This window comes from Echeneis naucrates, chromosome 4, assembly GCF_900963305.1.
Source record: "Echeneis naucrates chromosome 4, fEcheNa1.1, whole genome shotgun sequence".
Taxonomy (NCBI): Eukaryota; Metazoa; Chordata; class Actinopteri; order Carangiformes; family Echeneidae; genus Echeneis; species Echeneis naucrates.
Window position 1 is genome coordinate 5,385,001 of NC_042514.1, and position 15,291 is coordinate 5,400,291.

General features: G+C 40.0%; 2 protein-coding genes across 2 annotated transcripts; both read right to left on the reverse strand.

Moving 5' to 3' along the window:
* Positions 1–2,722: 2,722 nt before the first annotated feature.
* Positions 2,723–6,866, reverse strand: hsh2d (hematopoietic SH2 domain containing). The gene is made up of 6 exons (XM_029500599.1): positions 6,863–6,866; positions 6,505–6,621; positions 5,319–5,408; positions 5,065–5,230; positions 4,597–4,860; positions 2,723–4,276 (listed from the first exon to the last, which is right to left on the reverse strand). Exons 2-6 carry the CDS (start codon positions 6,618–6,620, stop codon positions 3,851–3,853), a joined length of 1,062 nt encoding a protein of 353 aa, XP_029356459.1. The 5' UTR covers position 6,621; positions 6,863–6,866; the 3' UTR covers positions 2,723–3,850.
* Positions 6,867–8,763: 1,897 nt separating this feature from the next.
* On the reverse strand, positions 8,764–14,356 carry LOC115041762 (ras-related protein Rab-8A). The gene is made up of 8 exons (XM_029499497.1): positions 14,186–14,356; positions 13,564–13,624; positions 12,272–12,332; positions 11,798–11,875; positions 11,512–11,601; positions 11,332–11,397; positions 10,799–10,849; positions 8,764–10,681 (listed from the first exon to the last, which is right to left on the reverse strand). Exons 1-8 carry the CDS (start codon positions 14,307–14,309, stop codon positions 10,592–10,594), a joined length of 621 nt encoding a protein of 206 aa, XP_029355357.1. The 5' UTR covers positions 14,310–14,356; the 3' UTR covers positions 8,764–10,591.
* Positions 14,357–15,291: the final 935 nt, after the last annotated feature.

The following is a 15,291-nucleotide window of genomic DNA, read 5'->3' on the forward strand; positions in this document are numbered from 1 at the left end:
GAGAGAGAGAGAGAGAGGGAGAGGGGAGAAAGAGGGGGAGAGAGGGAGAGGAGGGAGAGAGAGGGGAGAGGAGGAGAGGGGGGGGGAGGGAGGGGAGAGAGGGAGAGAGGAAGGGGGGGAGAGAGAGGGAGAGAGAGAGAGAGGGAGAGGAGGAGGGGAGAGAGAGAGAGGGGGGGGGTAGAGAGAGAGGGAGGGAGGGGGAGAGGGGGAGGGAGGGGGAGGGAGGGGGAGAGGGGGAGAGAGAGAGGAGAGAGAGGAGGAGGGGAGAGAGAGAGAGGGGGGAGTGAGGCGGCGAGGGGGGGGAGAGAGAGAGGAGGAGAGGGAGAGGGAGAGAGGAGGAGAGGGGGAGAGAGAGGGGGGAGGAGGGGGGGAGAGAGAGAGAGAGAGAGAGAGAGGAGGAGAGGGAGAGAGAGAGAGAAGGGGGTGAGAGCGAGAGGGAGAGGGAGAGAGGAGGAGAGGGAGAGGGAGAGAGAGAGAGGGAGAGAGGGAGGGGTAGAGAGAGAGGGGGAGGGAGGGGGAGAGAGAGGGAGAAGGGGGGGGAGAGAGAGAGGAGGAGAGGGAGAGAGGGGGAGACAGAGAGAGAGAGAGAGAGAGAGGGGGGGGGGAGAGAGAGAGAGAGGGAGGAGGAGAGAGAGAGGGAGAGAGAGAGGGAGAGAGAGAGGGGGGGAGAGGGAGAGAAGGGGGGGGAGAGGGGGAGAGAGAGAGAGAGGGGAGGGAGAGAGGGGGAGAGAGAGGGAGAGAGGGGGGGGGGAGAGCGGGGGGGGGGGGAAGAGGGAGGAGGAGAGAGGAGAGGGAGAGAGAGAGGGGGGGGAGAGGGAGAGAAGGGGGGGGGAGAGGGGGAGAGAGAGGGAGAGAGGGGGGGGGGGGGAGAGAGAGAGACCCCCTTTATTAATGGTATAAACATTATAAGTCACTCTTGTAACAACAAAAAAGAAAAAGAGAAATAACGGCCAGGGGAACACAATTGGCTCCTTTCATACAAATTTGCTGTAAATTTAGAGAAGCTCCATATAAAATTATACATAATATTTATCCCACTAACATAAATCTGTCAAAGTGTCTCAATGCTGATATTGAATGTGAATTCTGTAACGCTGAAGAGGAAACACCTCTTTTTTGAATGTCGGTTTTCCCCAAAGATTTGGAAGGAATTTGAGAATAATATCACCCTACAAACCAACATTTCACTTTAAACTGAAAGCGAAAATGTGTTATTGTATTATGATAAAAAAAAATCAACATCTAGTTCAATTTCACATTCACAAAGCTAACTTCTCCAAATGTCGACCTTGCCTTCCAGTTTTACAACTTGATTTTAAGAACTACGTTGAATGTATAAAAATGGTTGACAATAATCGTAATCTTAATAGTATGACTGTGATTTAAAACTATTTAGACTATTGTGATCTCCACTGCCTGTTTTTTTTTTTTTTTTTGTTAAACTGTCATGTTCATTTATTTATTTATTTCAGTTAAGATGCCGAACTTATTCTGTATTTCCAGCATGTCAATTTTTGTTGATTGTAATTGATAACGTTTTTCAATAAAACTTTGAAGAGAGAGAGAGAGAGAGAGAGAGAGAGAGAGAGAAAGCGAGCCGGGCGTGGTTCGTGTCACCGGGGCAGCCGGGGGAGGGCGGTGCTTAGCTGCTGACAGCTGATTCCCTGAGGCTGTGTGTTTTCCTTAAAAGGAAGCAGCTGCTGGTGATCTGTTCAGAGATCCGGCAGAGTTCACTGAACATACTCGGTACAACAATCAGAGTTTTTTGTTTGTTCAGGTGGAGTTAGAGTTTCTACAGAACACCTGTGTGAGCTGCGTGTTGGACCAAATTGTGCTCTTGCCTAAAACTTCGGTTCAATCTTGAGCTGTATAATTTTATTTTCTGTGTTGTTGATGTTGTGTTGCCTTTATGTCTTGGAAGTTTTGACTGATTGGTTCTGCTATTACACACAGAAAATGGTCAAGCATCACAATAACAAGGAGGAGAAAGTTGACGTGGAGTTTTTGGGCCTTGAACTGCTAAATGCTCCTTCCATTGTTTGCCTGGTGCTTGGTGCTGACCCAGATTTTACTGTCAGTTTCTGTGCAGCTTATTCACACAGCCAAAAATGTCACCGTGAGAGTAACGAGAGGAAACTAAATCTATCACATGTGTGGGACACAGAGCTGCAAAATAAACTGCAACTTGAGCTAAAGCGCCATAAAACTTGTGCAGTTTTATGTAGCTTCGTCCCCTTTCATAAAATCAGTTTTCTTACTTTGCCATTTCAGTTTGCTGCTTTAGAAATATTTATTACAGACACTTATTTAAAATCTATTGACCAAATGCAGTAATATAGGCATTGTGAGCAATTCAACGATTTGAGTAAAAATCTAAAACCAGACTTAGAAGTCTCACTTTCATATTGATGACTAGTTGGTGTGGTGTCCTGTCAATAGATGGCAGTGTATAGTTATTTGGGTTTGGTTTGACTAAGTGGACGACCAGGAGCTGAACCATTGGCTTACTACAGTTAAACTGCTTAAGTTGAACAGTATGAATGAATATCTGAAGAACAGAAAGATAAAGACAATAAAAGAGACTTTCCAGACAGCATAAGTAGTTTTTAAACATCATATTGAGTTAAGTGAACTATTTATGGTAAACGAAGGCAGAAAATCTAATAATAAAGATATTTCCATGCGATAAAGGTTCTTTACAGTGGTGGCTACAACACCAAGACCAGTGAGCTATCAGATCATCAAAGACTTTTTTTTTTTTTTTTTTGCTAAAGCCATGACATGCAAAGTTCAGAGTGAGAAGTGTGACGAAGGAAAGAGGAAGACCAGCACAGAAACAGGAAACATGTAAATGTCCAGTATGGGCGAATACAAACGAGTAATAATAATGTGCTGTCAAATAGAGGACTCCAAAACCTTTTTGTTGTTTTATCAACTCAGGGATATAACAGCACATTGTATGGATAAGTCATAAACAAAATATTGTTTCCATGACGGTGTCTAGATAATGAAAACAAGACCACCCTCATCTGAATCCATTGTCAGTACATAACAAACTGGCTATTTTCAGTAACAATTAAAATTATGTTTTGGATGTGAAACCCACTCAGTGTCAACAGGGTGTGGAACAATGACTTTGACAAGCCTCTAACTTTGCACTTGTCAAACAAGCCTAGCCAGTACTTCGATTTTTTTTTTCTGTCGCATTTATGATAACTGATCTGCCGCTGATGCTACAGTGTAGGACTCCTGTATTCAAAGCAGCTGACATTAACTGCGTTTTTTTTTTTATTTACATACCCTGCATAAAGTCAGTGACATTATAAAAGATAGATACCTGTAAGAACTCTGATAAAACTTCCTCTCAGCCCTCTCATGCTTCATCACATAACAAAGGACACGTGTGCAAAGCATGTAGCCTGGATTTAAAGCCCGTTGGACCACTCTCCCCGAGGCCATGCAGAGATTATCTTAGCTTTGACCAGAAAACGGCAGGCTGTGCCCAAAGGCAATGAAAACTAGCTATCAGCACCTCTGAAATGAAACTCTGGGATTAGTGACTTCCTGGAGTCTTTTCTTGACCTTGAGTTTGGCAAACATCCGGAGCAAACTTCACTGCTTCCTGCCAAGAAATAGTCCATGACACTAACATCCATGTGAGAAAGCGTTTTGAGGGATGAAAACATAAACATAAACTTAAACATTCAGTTCGCAGACTTATCTTTTTTGAATGCTTTTTTTTTTTTTTTCTTTTGTCCAACACTTGTTCCAATACTATACACTTTCTTTGCATCGACTCAGCTGTATAACATATGACAATCCAGCTGTCAGTGCATCGACAGATTATTATTTAGTAGCCTGGTGCAAAGGGGGGTGGTTGTTGATACTCTTGGGGCAGCACTCCATCAGTCAGCCGCAAGTTATTGTGTATGTAGGAAAAGGGGAGACCGTTGACGTTCTCCTTCGGTGTGATCACCTCGTACTCAATCTCTGTGTTTCCATCAGCAGTTTCCCTGTGAATCTCTGTGTACATATGCTCATGTGATGTGCTCCTCTTCTTATGGAATATTTTCTTAAAGTTCTTTAAGTTGGTGATGACCGAGGACGGCTTCAATTCAGCGGCCCCAGCTGTGGAGGGCCCTTGAGGTGCAGAGACTGTTCTCGTACAAGCTTGGTTTTGTTTCAGTGGGGGGACGCCATTCCGGGCAGGGATTTCAGGTGGCGGGCTGGATGGAAAGTTGTCAGCCGTGTATCGATTCCCTGCCAGTGGCATGGGCTTCACATCATGAACAGAAAACATACAGCATAAGATGTGTTAATAAAAACACCCAGTTGCATTTGAAGCCACTGAAACCATGATTTTAAATCTGAAGAACATATCCCTTAAGGAAAAATTAGCTTAACATATAGAACAACTTTAACCAGGACACTGAGGTTTTCAGGGCATTTCGATCATCACTATAAAAAATATTTACAGAACATTTCAGTGGAGTCAAGTTTGGTTGTCAGAGTAAAAATCCTTTTACAATCTGGTAAGAATTTAACAAAAAATGTTGTGTATACTCTGTTTAAAGAATTTTAAAGTTTCATTATTACCGGGGCTGGAAGCGGGGACGCAGAGTTGGACAATTCTTCTTTTAAACTGGGATAAAGTCTGTTTGGATGGCTGCCAGTGGATTGGACCGTCGGGTTGATGAGGTTTGTCGGCCGATAGGGCAGGGCAGGGGGGATACTCTCCTCTGGTGCTTCTGGGTCACTTCTTCTGTGTCGTAGGGCGCTGATTTGTAGCAAATCAGCATCAGGTTTTGGGTTTCTTTGGGGAAACAGTAATTCTGCGTAGTCTGTCTTGTCATTTGAGGACTTACATGAAGTGAGAAAGAGAGAAAAGGAGACGGAACATGATCCCTCTGTGATTTGTTTTGATGTGCAGGTGGTGAGCAAATAAACAAATTGTGGCATTGTACAGTAAAGGAAACTGTTTCACCTCTAAATGCATGAGCAATCAATATTTAAAGTCTGCCCAGGCATTTGTATTCATGTAGCGTACTGAAGACACTTCCTCACCTGTCCACAGGCAACAGTCAGCACCTCACTGAAAGGCATGATGGGAGTTCTACGATGAAAGTCCACAAGATCCTGCAGAAGCCGGTGACGCCTGTTCTCCCCAACTATGATGTACTGACCATCCTCCAGTGCATCAATCATGAAATGTCTGCAGCGGTCATCAGCACTGAGGAGTCCATAATAAAGGTGAGAAGGACTTTGAACTGTCAGACCAAACAAACAAATAAACATCTTCAGTCCTTCAAAACACTTACCGATATGAGAGCGTGTAGCCAATCCTGGTCTCGCTGACCCTGATGAGGAAGTAGCCAGGAGGCTTTGGCATGAGCAGTTCCTCCGCTGTCCTGCAAAAATTATTAACATGCTCAACCTGCCACAAATAAATTTTTATCTGTCGATGACAATTTTACAGCTGGGATCAGTTCTCTGTGATAGGCAATGTGAAATTATGAAGGATAGTCATTGTATCATTGCAATATTTACAAGAAGCATCCTTCCTCCATGTCTATTTATTAACTAGAAAGATCTGAAAAGTCAAAAACAAACTGAGGAGGACACTGTACCTCACAACTATATCATAACTATATTAATCATTACAGGTATGAATGTGTAAACTGGGTGAAGAAGGAGGAATTTAAAGTCTGTTTTCTGTCCCCAGAGTTGAAACTAAACATGGAGAAGCAGCTTTTAGTTTTTATGCTACACATATCTGGAACAAACTCCCAGAAAAGTGCAGATCTGCTCCAACTCTCAGCTCTTTTAAATCAAGCCTGAAGACTTTCCTATTTGCCACTGCCTTTGATTAAACCAATTTTATCAATATTTCACACTGCACTGCAACTTTTATTCTCCTGTTTTATCTATCCTGTTTGTTTGTGTCGCATTTACATATTCTTATTATGGTCCTCTTCATTTGACTTTTCATATTGCTGTTATATATTGTTGTGTTTTAAGTTAAACACTTTGAGTTGCATTGTGTCTGAAATGTCCTATACAAATACACTTGCCTCGCCTTGCCTGTAAGGTATTCAGTATTAAAAGGGCAAAGTTCACAAACTTGAAAAGCATAGGACTAAAATAAATATTTAACTCTGTACTTAAAAGAGATCTCTGTTCCTAAACGAAACCAGTCATGTTTCCTATTTTGTGAATGTGATTTTATTAACCATTGATCAAAAGCATATACTATATGCTACATGCTACATGCTACGTGTGGGTTAGAGGTTGAGAAAATGTAATCCCTTGTGGTTTTTGGTTGTTAAGAACCTCCAGAATAGTGTTTTCTAGTTCCTGAAAATTTGACATTTGAGAACATTTGGGTTTTGTTTGAGATATTCTCCCTTTTTTTCCTATTGTATTGGAGCGATATTTCAGGATAAATAATTAATAGCTGGGGGGAAAACATGAAAAATTAAAAATAAAATAAATGATTCCTCTTACTTCCTGGAAATGATCCCATGAAACCACTCTGGGACGATACCATTCCTGATCACAGACTGGAGCTGGCAGCCTGTGAACCACTTGAAAGCATCTTGTCCATGTAAATCCATCGTCATCCTGGAAAAAAAAGCTCATTTAATCTGCAGTTATGTCTGTCGGACAACTCACTGAGCACGAACACCGTGCACATATAGCTCAAACTTCACATGGTGCATACAGTACAAGTGTAAGAACTGTTTGAAGCCCAAACGTGCTTCAAATAGTTTGAATCCTATAACATTTCAGCTGTAGCTTCAGCCCTTAAATCATTGAACATGATAGTCCAAATGGAACATGATTCATAGATAAGATCACTCACCCTCTCTGGCAGCTCAGCAATAAAATGACACATCGCACATCATGCACCTGATGACATCTGTAGGGGGTGGAGTCAAAATGAAGCACCTGCCAGACAGCAAATAATGAGCAACCGCACACATTTAGAAATAATGTCAAATAAAGTAGCCACAAAACAAATATAGTGCGGATAAACAATTGTTTGTTTTGTTCAGCCATTGCAGAGTATTGTGTTCGTTCAGGCATTAGTTGGTTGTACAGAGGAGCGGGACTATAACCCAACAAGAGCCATTAACTTTGGCTGTTAGACAGGCAGGTTTCTATTTCAGAGCCAGGTTTCAGTGTGAGTCACCCTTTTCCTGAGAAACGTGCTGAACACACTCATATTAAAACTTGAAAATTACCCATAAATCCTCTGAGAAAGAGGCCAGACCTGCTAATTCAATTTGCTCTCGTTAACCTGGTTGATTTTCTGATGCTGTTCAATTGGATTTTAGGACAATACAATGTAATGCACCAAAACAAGACCGCATGCCAGTGTGGGTTTTTGGAAAGCTGAAACAAGCCACAGTGTCGTCTGATTATCCAATAATAAGCAAATTTTGAATAAATAAACCTTTGACTTCCATCTGCTGTGCTATTCATCCAGGAACCTCTGACAAACAGGAACAAACGAACAATAAGGTTCATGGTCTTTGGTGTCGTTATTGTTGCCGACATGTAACTGTTGATTTATTGGCTCACTGACAATTCCTGTTGACAATTGAAGGTCAAGTTACTCAAGCTGAGATGTCTCCCTTCAACTTAGTAATGTCTGACTGCAAAAATGCCTAAATAGCCGCGTTTTCTGTCATTTTTTGGGGGGTAAAGAGGGTGCGCAGATGTTTCTGTAGGGTTACCTCCATTTATACATGAGCCATCATCTACATGCCACCATCTATAAAACTAAATTCTATTTTAAGCTTTTGTAGAGTCCGTTTTATTAATCATATCAATCATATCAGTATTTGAATATCTGCTGTGAGTGTATCTGCACGTGCCTTTTCGTATGAGGATGCGGCTTACCTCCGCTAGGCTGCTTAAATTTTCATTCATGTCTGTTTGGTTAAAGTTATTTTGTCAGTAAGATTTATGCAAATTTTTCTTATTACTTGAATTCAATAATTCAGTTAACCTGGATGGACTCGATTCTCAGCTTTAGTCCTCCATATATCATAGTTTGTTGAAACATAAAGAGATGTTTAAAGAAAAATGGCAAAAGATGTCATTATGTCTCAATCAAATAAAAAACACATATGAATTTAACTTATTTCAGTTATACACAAATCTCCCAGTATAAATTGTGCGAATGAGCCAACTAAACATTTTTAACAATCTCATTTTAATAAATCAAAGTACACATATCTACAAAAGGCGTAGATCAATAAGATTTATGAAACTACAGTACAATCAATGTAGATCTTATTTACAATTGCTGAATTTTTGATCTATTCCCCATGAAATCCATCAACTATCAGCAATTAAATCCAAATTTAGCTCAGAACTGCTGAAGATGTGTTGACTAAGAAGTGGCAGATTTAAAATTTGAGAAACTTTCAATTGACTCCAATCAGAGGAAAAAAAGCAAATCCATTTCATATGCTAAATTTAATCCTAAAAACTGTTTTTATCATTTGGAAGAGCCTGCTTCACCACAACAGTGATGCAATCTTTGAGTTTAGCCCATCAAAGATGACAATCATGATTTAAATCCACAGGTTAATATTTATGTGGCTGCAGGCTGAGATGTTAATTCCATTCACCGGACTGATGAGGTGATTTTAACCACCTTTCACTAAATCTCTAAATTTGACGCCGAACCAGTTGAACCCAAACAAATTAGAATAGAATTTAGAGTGACAGCAGAAAATAACAGTGAGAATCATAAGCACATTTTTAATCTCAAATAAAGCTTGTCAAATGTGTCAAATGTGCAAAGCTTTTTGAGGTTTTTCTACGCACCCAGAATGCATAGTTAAGACGGCCATGATATTGGGCCAAAAGAGGACAAGGGATAACTGGAAAGAGGTTGGAGAGGGAAAGGAATGAAAGATAAAGATTGGGGGAGTATGGGGTAGGGACATCTGGGGTTCCCAAAAGCATCAATAGGGATTAAACGGATGAAAAGATGAAAAAGAAAAAAAAAAAAAAATTTATATATATATATATATATGGGAATGTTGGAATGGGGAGAAACATCATGGGCCATGTCAGTGCTCTGATGTTTTCAGGAATCCCAGAGAGGGTTCAGTGGAAAGTTCTTTCCTTTCAGTTAAGACTTGCAACAAACACAGTCAACAAATGTTAATAATTTTTCTTTACAGAAAGAACAAAGGAAAAGTGCATGATTAGAACATAAAAGGGCACTTTGTCATTTGGTGCTATGTTTTGTTTCACTCCATAAATACTGCTACAGCACAGCCCCTATCCAAGGCCCAGAAAAACAGTTGTATACGTGTTCCCCCATTGGAACTGACAACTAGAACAAGTATGAATGCTATGAATGCTTAAAGCAATGAGTTCATCACTGGGATTCCTTCTGTGCCACTTTTGTGTAACTGCATTGCCTCCAGGTGTTAAAAGATAGGTATTGCTTGCCCAACTTTAGAAGTGCATAAAATAATAGTCTTCCTATTTTCCTAACATGCATTTTTGCAATACCCAAAATGAGGAAAGGAACTACACAAAGAATCCATGTGCCTTTGAAACAAGCATATGTCATCGAGAACCCAGTCTTACTGCAACCATTTGAATACTCGACTATAAAACCTGGACTCTAAATACACTAAATTGCACATTAATGTGTTCACAAGAGCAAATAATGGAATGTTTCAGCCTAAGAAATGAATAGAAAGACTTGAGCAGAAAAGGTGGGCAGACGACATGTAAACTGCAATGTTGATATGATGAGTACAATGCCGGCACACCTGTTTCATATGGTGAATCATAACCAAAGCTACATATTTATGTTACTTTTACCCAATGTGCATTTGTAGAAATCTCAGCCACCCGGTCTTTACACACATAGAATAATAGTTTTTAAAAAACTGCTTTCAACTGGGATTGTACTCTGAACACCTTAGAGATATACAGTAGGTTGCATTATTCAACAGATTAAGTGTATATAAAAATTAGGAAGCCCATTGGACTAATAAACATATTCTGGAAATATATTTTGGGCTAATTTTGGAGATAAGATTAAATAAATAAGACTTTACTAAGTGACAGCAAATGAGAAAAAAAACAAACAAACAAACCAAAAAAAAAAAAAAAAACAACAAAAAAACCAAACACCTAGGTTATCAGACATTATTGTAAGATAGTGACCCAAAGGTGAGGAACAATTACTTACAAAAAGGAGTTTGATCACCCTTTGTGTCTCAAAAGGAGGCAGTCTTTAAAAGTCAATAAGATTTAAGGAATTAAGTTGAAAGAACAGAACTAAGGACCAGCTGTTAAAAAAAAGAATGATATTTAGCATGTAACAGAGGCCACAATAGTTAGATCCACAGGTGCCAAAGGAAGACTGGTAAACCAAGGCAGCAATAAACACATGTTGGTCCAAGTAAACAAGCAGATAACAAACCAGAAAGAGAAGGAGGAAGACATGCTGATGTGGATTAAAAAAAAAAAAAAAAGAGTGTGCTTTGTCCAGTTCTGTCCAGTGGGGGACACAGTTAAGGCGATGGTGCATGCCAACACTCCCGACTCCTCACAGGAGCGTACAGCGGAAGAAACTGCTCTTCTTGGGCTGCTCAGTAATCTTTACTCCTTGACTGCTGCCCTGCGGGTTGTTGCCCTCCTAAAATACAAATACAAATCAGACAAAAGATCAGAAGGGCAAAAACACTATTACTCGACATAACACACATACTGGACACAGCAAAGTACCAAAATGTCCACTTTGGTACATTCTTACCAGTTTCTTGTCCATTTTAGCTTTGATGTCTCTGGCGAGGGTTAAGAAGGCCTGCAGATGAATACAAAGGAAATTAAACAATAATAGTTTTGCTTAATAATCATTAATTGTATCGCAAAGGTAATAAGTAAATGAAATAATCTGTGAACTTTCTATGGTTTTACAGTGAACAAATGATGTGACTTTAGTTCATTAGTACGGCTATAATTTAATTCTTTAATGAGATTGTGATTTGCCTCATATGCAGACCTGAAGAAACAGTTTAGCTGCTAACGAGGCCACTAAAAGCTAATTCAAGTCATTAAGAAACACACACTACTCTAGTAGCTCATCAAAGTCATGCATTTTGTTTTCTTTCATGGTCTGCAGCCATTGTGCGGTCCATCCTTAAACTGTTATAAATAAATAACTCATGTAATCCCGCCTGTGCGTGGGATTACTCAAAGGCTATTCTTGCTTAACAATGCAGACCAAATGACCAGAGCTCAACTTTCAACTGTGAATGGACAATGGCAGAAAAAGTGCGAACTCACATTCTCAACATTGATGTTTGCCTTTGCGCTGGTCTCCATGAACTTGATACCATACTCCAATGCCAGCTGACAGCAGGAGAAAAGACAGAGAACTGATGTCAGTAAACACAATAAATGTGCCAGATTAGAGCGCTAAACTCTGGTTCCTGGTGCACATCATCCTCAAGTTCATCACTGCACCTTTTCTCCTCTGTCTTTGGACACTTGCCGCTTGTCATTGACATCACATTTATTCCCAAGGACCATCCTCTCCACATCTGATGAGGCATGCTGTGGATTATAAATCAACATGGTGAACAAAGTGGAACACTGACGAAGACAATAGGTTAGATTCCTGCATGCTTTTTAGCTCTTCATAAATACCAATGTCAAAATAAAAAGGCATGTGATGAAAAGCAATATATATACAAAGGTAGCATATACACTAACACACAGCCAACACATTTAGCTTATGGAAAACATTTACCTCTTCTATATTCCGTATCCAGTTCTTGATGTTGTCAAAGGACTTCTCATTGGTGATGTCATACACTAACATGATGCCCTGTGGGGTTAGTACAGAAGAGGAGTTAGGCAACTGAGCAGCCAGACACCACTGAAATCATTTCAAACTAATTCTGACAGTTTCTTAGAGGCAGACTGACAGAAATTGACTGTCTAACTTGGTTTCCTGCTGTTAACATCAACATTTATTCACTTGATTAAATTGATTATACAAGTTTCTAATGTGAAAAACACAAAGGCATCCAGTTAAAATTCAATGATAGGAGAAGCCAACTAAAATACCACAATAATACACTGCGTTCACTGCTGATTTCCCTGATGGGTTTAGGTTGTGGTACAGGTTTAAGCACAAGGGCTCACGTGAGTAGCAGACACCCACAGGCCCACAGATGACACGCACTGCTGAGTGAGGTGCATGGCTGACAGTGAAACTTACCATGGCTCCTCTGTAGTAGGCCGTCGTGATGGTCCTGAACCTTTCCTGTCCTGCTGTATCCCTACAACCAAAGAATGTTCTTTAACTTGGGCTTTCAGAATCTATCCAAACTGAACCAAAGTGCACAGGCCAACTAATTTCTAAGTTTCACTGATGTGCATATTATGATGTACTTTTTTTCCCCAAGTTGACCATATACAGTTTTATTTTCAAGATGCACAATGTTAGACAGTAAATTTACATAGAAGGCCAAGAGTTTTCTTTTGAAATATGCAAACATAGCAACTTTGAGGACAGTAAGGGCCACAGTGCACTACTGCTAAGCCCAAAAACATGTACTCCTTTAGTATTAAAGACAGATATACACACCAGCTTTATAGTGCTAAACGAACCACTGACAGCATCTGTTAAACCACTAGTTTCAGTCTATGTAGGTGGGTGAACATGACATGCGCCACTACTGTATTCAAATCACAAAAATAAACCAGATGTGACGATGTGATCTAATTTTTTGTAAAAATGAAGGAAGGACTTTCCACTACTCATTTCCTTTGCTACAACAGTGTGTGCTGAGGACGCTCAATAGCAGCTTTCATGTCATGTTATTTTAAATTAAAGTCATGGCTGTTGTCAAAGGAGGACATAAAAGTGGCACAAAATTTTATTATCATGTTGTATATTTACTGGAATTTCTTCAGGCTCTTTTTATAACAGTGAGTACCCAGTACATAATGGAGTTATATTAGATTTTGGTGATACCATTTGTTCAAATATAAGATAAGGTAATCTTTTATCAGTCCCTCAAATGGGGAAATTTGCATGGTACAGAATAAACAGTTTTTGTCCTGTTGTGCAGAGGACATGCAGTTCACACCGGGTTGCTATTTTATTTGATAAATTCAGCTAAGGTTAACGCAGTGTAATATGCCAATGCAATGATGAATTTATGCTCCCCATAAACTTCAGTTCTCCAAAGCAGTTTATGCTGATTTGGAGAGGACATTTTAACAATTATACGACATTGCATTTACACTGTACTATGACACACTGGAAGGTGTTTCAAATATATTGCCCACCCTGGTTACAACACACAGGGCAGACTTAATATTTGTAACACATCCCAGTCTAAAGCAACTGTTGTCTATAACGCCCATAGAAGTAGGAATTTCAGCAGGCCTATTGTATTAGACAGCATTAGTCTCAGTTTTAATCTGATTATCTTGTACTTGTCCCTCCATCTCTGAATCTTTTCAGTGAAGCTGTGTAATAAAATCAATCTGGCAAGTTCTTACCATATCTGTAGTTTGATCTTCTTCCCATCTAATTCTATTGTTCTGATCTTGAAGTCAATACCTAGATAGATAGAATAGATAGAATAAAAGATTAAAAAAAATATATATATTTATAAACAGAAACAGAAACACATTAATCAACTACATTAAGATCAACAAAAGCTGAGGATGTTGTGGTACCAAGTTTCCCTCAGCATCAGCATGATAGTTGTTAATGTACGTGTCCGGAGTGGTTGAAGAGTTTATGAATACTTTCTGTTTCTGAGGCTGAGAGTCCAAAGTACGGGCAGCTGGTCTTCAGAGAAAATGACACTGCCCATTAACGCTAGCTCACTGACAGACTTTGTAGCCAGTTAGCACAACTTGTCTTACTAAGTCTGAATCTCACGATCTAATCGACCACCACACGTCCAGTGGCTTTCTAACCACCACTGCCCGTAAAAATGCCACTGACAGTTGGGGAAAAGCGCCTTTGACAAGCCGGTTGGGCTGCTTCCTGGCTAGCAGCTAGCAGCTAGCACAACACGAATGCTAGCCAGAAAAAGTTAGCAACAGATTAGCACGGCGGGGTCGGGCTGCTCCGGGGTCACTGCTCGGGCCAAAAACGGGCTTTTTTTCTCACCTATAGTGGAGATAAACGTTGAGTTGAAGGCATCTTCTGAAAATCTGAATAGAACGCAGGTCTTTCCCACGCCCGAATCGCCGATTAAAAGTAGTTTGAACAAGTAATCGTAAGTCTTCGCCATGTTATTAGCTAGCTTACTACTGCGGATATCCCGCCCGGTGCGAAGGCAGAGACGTCACTGCGGTGAGCGGCCGTGTGGTCAAATCAACTGCCACTCCGCTCTGCCTTCGTGGCTCCGGAAGTGTGAGGCTCGCTCGCTGGGTGTGCTCGTTTTCCAACCAAAGGTCACCCGGAGTGAGAGTGGGGTTAATGGTTTTCATAGGAGATATTACGTTTCTTGTTGAAAGTTGTGCTGTTTGTTGCTGTAAACTCAATCAAAGTGGAGCAAAATATACAGATGTCTCACCAGATTCAGGATTTCTGACAGTTTTTTTTTTTCCTGTGAATTCAACTTGGGAAAAAACATTTAGAAGCACTGCTGTTTTTCAATGGTCATAAATTCAGAATTAAAAACTCTTATTTGACTATTATGAATTGCAACATAAAAATTTGCTTTTGTCAACCTTGAAAATATTATATATATATATATATATATATATTTTATTTTTTTTTTTGTCTTTTAAACCACAAGGAAACATTCATATTGAAGTTCCCTGAAGGTTAAACTGAATGTTCCCTCTCCCCGGTGAAGATTAGTGATGTTTTTTTGTTTGTTTGTTTGTCTTTTCGAATCAATTGCTTATTGTTAGTATGAATGATGAGAGTATTTTTGAATTTTTGACATAAGGATTGATATCAACTGATATCAACCAAGAAATGACAATTTTAGGGTAATATTCCTTTAAGGTTCCCTAAAGGTTACCCTTCTGGCAAATTTTGGTTAATGTCCCTGCAACATTGTTTGACTGTCCAAGCTTGAGACATTCCCTTAAGGTTCTTTAAGGGCACCTCAAAAATAGCCTTTAGCAAACATTCCTGGAAAGTTTCTGTAATGTTTGCAGAAGCTTAAGATAACATTAAAGAAACATTCCCTCTCTTTCGTGAAAATGTATGAAATATTGCCCATGGTTGAAGGTATTGATTTTCATAGGTTGCTAAAACTT

Coding starts and splice junctions, on each gene's coding strand:
- hsh2d (XM_029500599.1), bottom strand. CDS start 6,620: ATGACGATGGATTTACATGGACAAGATGCTTTCAAGTGGTTCACAGGC. Junction 4,861..5,064: donor TGACTGTTGCCTGTGGACAG/GTGAGGAAGTGT, acceptor ACTTCATGTAAG/TCCTCAAATGACAAGACAGA. Junction 4,277..4,596: donor CGTCCCCGCTTCCAGCCCCG/GTAATAATGAAA, acceptor CATGATGTGAAG/CCCATGCCACTGGCAGGGAA.
- LOC115041762 (XM_029499497.1), bottom strand. CDS start 14,309: ATGGCGAAGACTTACGATTACTTGTTCAAACTACTTTTAATCGGCGAT. Junction 13,625..14,185: donor AACGTTTATCTCCACTATAG/GTGAGAAAAAAA, acceptor CTATCTATCTAG/GTATTGACTTCAAGATCAGA. Junction 11,602..11,797: donor GGATACGGAATATAGAAGAG/GTAAATGTTTTC, acceptor TATAATCCACAG/CATGCCTCATCAGATGTGGA.